This window comes from Nicotiana sylvestris, chromosome 4, assembly GCF_000393655.2.
Source record: "Nicotiana sylvestris chromosome 4, ASM39365v2, whole genome shotgun sequence".
NCBI classification, from domain to species: Eukaryota; Viridiplantae; Streptophyta; class Magnoliopsida; order Solanales; family Solanaceae; genus Nicotiana; species Nicotiana sylvestris.
Window position 1 is genome coordinate 122,496,572 of NC_091060.1, and position 5,957 is coordinate 122,502,528.

At 42.7% G+C, this 5,957-nt stretch overlaps 1 protein-coding gene across 1 annotated transcript; it reads right to left on the reverse strand.

Annotated features, from left to right (window-relative positions):
• Positions 1-3,778: 3,778 nt before the first annotated feature.
• On the reverse strand, positions 3,779-5,054 carry LOC138890097 (uncharacterized). Its single transcript, XM_070173453.1, has 2 exons — positions 4,883-5,054; positions 3,779-4,311 (listed from the first exon to the last, which is right to left on the reverse strand). Exons 1-2 carry the CDS (start codon positions 5,052-5,054, stop codon positions 3,779-3,781), a joined length of 705 nt encoding a protein of 234 aa, XP_070029554.1.
• Between the last annotated feature and the right edge of the window lie 903 nt (positions 5,055-5,957).

Sequence of the window (5,957 nt, forward strand, 5' to 3'; positions counted from 1 at the left end):
GTGCTTTTCCTTGAATTCGGCTTTTGTTAAGCAGAAACCTTATAAAACCAATCTTTCCATCTTTTCTTTGTATTAGTTTCGGAGAAGGATTGGACCGAAAGGGACTCAAAGAAGAGTAAACAAAGGACAGGATAATGAATTTAACAAAAAGGGTCCCTTTCAGGGGAAGAGAGAAGGATTTATCTAGAGTGCATGCAGACTTCAATAGGCATGACATACTTTTTGGACTGGATACCCGATCTGCGCAGCAATCCAATCTCGCAAAGACCCTTCATAATCCATATCTCAAAACCGAGAAACCTTTCCAGGACTCTTATCAATGCCGATGGTTGTAAGGAATTCCCTACTTTTGATCATTGGCAGCCTTTACGGGTTTTCGCCAATGGACCTCTCTCATTTCTCTTCTTATCGCCGCCTTATAGTGCTCTTTGCGAGTTTTCACTAACACGACTCTCTCATTTTTCAGTTTTCTCTGCTCACCATTGCCTTACGGTGCCCATGCGGGTTTTCACCAACAAGACTCTCTCATTTTATTTCTCTCATTTTGATTGCATCGAATCTGAGTAGTCGCGTTCTCCGATTTTGAACATCTTTCACCGATTGATCGGAAGGACTTGAACATGGTTTGGGTAAAAAATAATTTGGATTGAGTTACAACTTTGGAACCTTTTGGGCAGGATCATCGTCGAACCATTATAATATATGCCCCAGTTTCACTTTTTGGGGGACTTTAGATTTTTATTTTGGTGTGACTGAACCCCAGAGAGAGGCTGCCTACGTATCCTTTCTTAATCAAGTCGAACTTAGTTCAAGAAAACTTTATTTTTTTATTTGATTTTTTTTTTGCAAACATTTTCAGATTCCGTAGAGGGTAATTAAAGAAGGGTAACCGGCTCAAAGGGTTAACAAAGGATTGGAGTGTTTTGGGGTACTGGGAATGAAAGTCTTTGTCATCCTAATCGGATAATATTGGTACCGCAAAAGGGTTAAACGTAATACCTTTTGACCGCGTATGCGTTTATAACTGTTTCAGGGTCATTTCCTTCAATGTCTCCCAGGTACAATGCCCCTTTCGGCAACAATTTTCTAATAATGTATGGGCCCTTCCAATTAGGAGCGAACTTTTCTTTTGTTTCCTTGTGATGAGGGAGAATGCGTCTCAAAACGAGTTGCCCCACTTCAAAGTTCCTTTGCCGCACTTTCTTGTTGTAAGCACGGGCCATTCTTTGTTGATACAATTGCCCGTGGAAAACTGCAGCCATCCGCTTTTCGTCAATCAAGGTTAACTATTCTAGACGGGTCTTGACCCACTCACTATCCTCAATTTCAGCCTCAACGATGATTCGGAGAGAAGGAATTTCAACTTCTGCAGGTATTACGGCTTCAGTGCCATAAACGAATAGATAAGGTGTTGCTCCAACTGATGTGCGCATAGTTGTGTGATATCCCAACAATGCAAACAGCAACTTTTCATGCCATTGTCTCAAACTTTGAATCATTTTTCTAAGAATCTTCTTGATGTTCTTATTTGCTGCTTCAACAGCACCATTAGCTTTGGGCTGATAAGGGGTCGAATTCCGATGAGTGATCTTAAATTGCTCACATATCTCCATCATTAAGTGGCTATTCAAGTTTGTAGCATTGTCCGTAATGATAGTCGTAGGGATACCAAAATGGCAGATGATGTTGGAGTGTACGAACTCTACCACTGCTTTCTTAGTGACGGCTTTGAGAGCGACCGCTTCAACCCATTTTGTTAAATAGTCAATGGCAACCAATATGAATCTATGCCCATTAGAAGCTTTTGGCTCGATTGGCCCAATGACATCCATACCTCAAGCAACGAACGGCCACGGTGCTGACATCGGATGTAGTTCTGTAGGCGGTGCATGAATCAGTTCACCGTGCACCTGACACTGATGACATTTTCGGACAAAACCGAAGCAATCTTTTTCCATAGTCATATAGTAATAGCCTGCTCGAAGGATCTTCTTTGCCGGGACGTATCCATTCATATGGGCTCCACACACTCCCGCGTGCACTTCATGCATGATTCTTCCTGCCTCTTCGGCATCCACACATCTTAACAAGTTGAGATCTGGAGTCTTTTTGCACAAGACCTCGCCACTCAAGAAGAAACTGCTGGCAAGCCTTCTAATGGTTCTCTTTTGGTCTCCTTTGGCTTTTTTGAGATATTCTTTCATTTTCAGAAATCTCTTGATATCATGATATCATGGCTGAACATTTGGTTCCACTTCAGCCGTATTGCAGTACCATGCCTTTCTCAGAGTTGGATTTCCAATGGGTCAATGTGGACATTTCCTGGATATGGCAACATCGAGGCTAAAGTGGCGAGTAAATTGGCTAACTCATTATGAAAATGAGGAATGTACCTAAACTCGACTGACTTGAACCGCTTGCTAAGATGGGATAATCTTGACATCCCGAGTTTCCCATTCTCCCTGAGCTTGTCGGATAATCAGATCTGAATCTCCCATGATTATCAATTCTTCCACATCTTGGTCGATTGCCATATTCATACCCTTAATGCAGGCTTCATACTCGGCAGTGTTGTTTGTGCAGAAAAACCAAAGCCAGGTTGTGGCTGGATAGTGTTGACCAGTGGGTGAGATCAAAATTGCCCCAATCCCAACACCTTTTGCATTCACAACTCCATCGAAGAACATTTTCCAAGCATTGGTGTCTTCTGCTGTTACCTCAACTGAATTCACCTCCTCGTCCGGGAAGTAAGTACTCAATGGCTGATATTCATCATCAATAGGGTTTTCAGCTAGGTGATCTGCTAAAGCCTGGGATTTCATTGTCGTGCGAGTGACATAGACTATGTCAAATTCAGTGAGCAAGATTTGCCATTTTTCTAACCTCTCTGTGGGCATCTACTTTTGGAATATATACTTCAAAGGGTCCAGACTGGTGATAAGATAAGTGGTGTAGGCCAACAGGTAATGCCTTAGCTTCTGAGCGACCCAAGTTAGGGCACAACAAGTCCTTTCCAACAAAGTGTATTTGGCTTCGTAGCTAGTGGACTTCTTGCTCAGATAGTATATTGCCTGCTCCTTCTTCCCGGTCACATCATGTTGCCCGAGGACACATCCAAAGGAATTCTCCAAGACTGTCAAATACAAAAATAAAGGCCTCCCAGGTTCAGGTGGGACCAAGACTGGCGGATTCGACAGATATTCTTTGATTTTGTCGAAGGCTTCTTGACACTCATCTGTCCATTTAATTGTTGCATCTTTCTTTAACAGCTTAAACATGGGCTCACGTGTGGATGTTAACTGAGCAATGAAACGGCTGATGTAATTCAACCTTCCTAGGAGGCTCATAACTTCCTTCTTGGTCCTTGGAGGAAGCAAATTCCGAATAGATTTTATCTTTGTTGGATCTAGCTCGATGCCCCTCCGACTGACTATAAATCCCAAGAGTTTGCCAGACGGAACCCCAAATGCACATTTAGCCGGATTTAGCTTCAAGTCATACTTATGCATCCACTCAAAGAACTTTCTCAGGTCCCAAACATGGTCGTCCTGTGTTCGGATTTGATGATCACATCATCCACATACACCTCGATTTCTTGGTGCATCATGTCATGAAAGATGGTAGTCATGGCCCTCATATAGGTTGCCCCGGCGTTCTTCAAACCAATAGGCATGATCCTATAACAATAGGTGCCCCGGGGTGTGGTGAAGGCTGTCTTTTCCACGTCTTCTTCATCCATCAAGACCTGATGATATCTAGCATAACAATCCACGAAAGATTATATCTCATGTTTGGAACAATTGTCAACAAGGATGTGGATGTTTGGCAAAGGGGAGTTGTCTTTGGGTCTTGCTTTGTTCAGATCTCGATAGTCAACGCACACTCGAGTTTTCCCATCTTTCTTTGGCACGGGAACCATATTAGCTAAGCATGTGGTGTATCGGACCACTCGGATCACCCCCGCCTTCAACTGTTTGGTGACTTCTTCTTTGATCTTGTCACTGATATCAGTTTTGAACTTCCTTTGTTTTTGCTGGACAGGGGGATAATCAGGGTAAGTCGGTAACTTGTGGACCACCAAATCAACACTTAGACCTGGCATATCATCATAGGACCAAGCAAACACATCTTTGAATTCGAACAAAAGTTGGATCAATGCATCACTGGTTCTTTCATCCGTATGAATGCTTATCATGGTTTTTTGGACCTCTTTAGAACTACCCAAATTAACCAGCTCAGTTTCGTTTAAGTTTGGCTTAGGTTTATTCTCGAATTGTTCCAATTCTCGGTTTATTTCCCTAAAAGCCTCTTCTTCATCATAAACCGGTTCTTGATTCATTATTTCACAATTAGACAGCATGCTATGATCTGGGCATGAAGTCCGCAAGCATGTCATGTTATTTAAGTCCGCAATATTAGAACTAAAAGGAAGAAATAAGAAAAGTAATAATAATCAGAAAGAATAAAGAAAGAAATTCATAGACGATGAAATATTGATTTCATTTCATTGAATTTTGAAGATAGCAGGGTTTACATTGGAATTTTAAAGACAATAAACTAAAAGAAACATTCGAGTTACACCCTGGAATAACTTGGAATGCAGAAAAGGTGGCAAGACTGGACTACCGGGATTCCTGTCTGACTGGGAACGGAGTAGCCTTGCAATTTTGCAGCTTGGCATCGCGCCCCATGAATTGCATCTCAGCAGTGCTCGATCCTTCTCTCGGCTGAACCATATGGGCTTCATATAACATTTGCCTCATGGCTCCACATATGTCCTCAATTTCCTCGGCCGTGAAGGCCTCATCTTCTTCTTCTTCGGTGTACTTGGGCTTGATGAATATTTTGTAGAGATGTGGGACTGGCTGAGGTAGAACCTAACCATTGCTCTTTTGTTCATTTTCCCATGTCACATTAGTTTTTGTGGTGTGAAAACCCACACCGAAGAACTTCTCGCTGGCAGCTAAAGTGATAGGTTCTGTGATACCTTGCAATGATGCCCCGAGTCCCTTCCCAGGTTTATAACCATGTTTGATCATTTCAGTAGCAACCATGATGAACGCATTTGACAGAAAGGGCTAAGGACACGGGCTTCCCTCCTCACATTGATCTGCGACCACCACCTCGAAAGCTTGATAAACTATATGCTCGCTACCTTCCCTAGCTTCAAGACATGGGACTAACGGGTCCCGGTAAATTGACTACTCGTCTTCTCTATGAACCACAATTTCCTGATCTTCGTGTTCAAACTTCACCATTTGATGAAGGGTAGAAGGTACGCCCCCCGCAGTATGGATCCAAGGCCTTCCTAAGAGAAAATTATAGAAGGTATCCATGTCCAGGACCTGAAATGTCACCTCGAAATCCACAAGACCGATAGCCAAAATCAAATTGATCTCGCCTATGGTGTCTCTCTTAATGCCATCAAAGGCACGCACACAGACATTGTTAGGCCTGATTCTCTTAGTCCCAATCTCCATTCTTTACAAAGTTGAGAGAAGGCAGATATCAACTCCGGATCTACCATCCAGCATGACTCTTTTCACATGATACCCCTCATATTTAACTGCCAAATGGAGGGCTTTATTGTGGGCGGCCTCTTTCGGGGGCAGATCATTCTTGCTAAAGGAAATTTGAATAACTGCGAAGAATCTTTCTGCCATCATTTCCAGTTGTTCGACAATGGTTTCAATCAGAACATTAGCTTCATTGAGGGTCTTTATCAACACTTTCTGGTGCTCAGTTGAGCTTATCAGTAGAGACAAAAGCGAGACCTGAGCGGGAGACTTTCAGAGTTGGTCAATTATCTCGTAGTCCGCAGTTTTCTTTTTTCGGAAAAACTCCTCTGCTTCTTCGGCACTAACTGGCTTTTTGAGCGGGAAGCACTTCTGTTTGGCATTGTTCACTTCTTCCAGATTGAGGTACCTCCTAGATGGGTTGGTTTCATTTAATTCCTA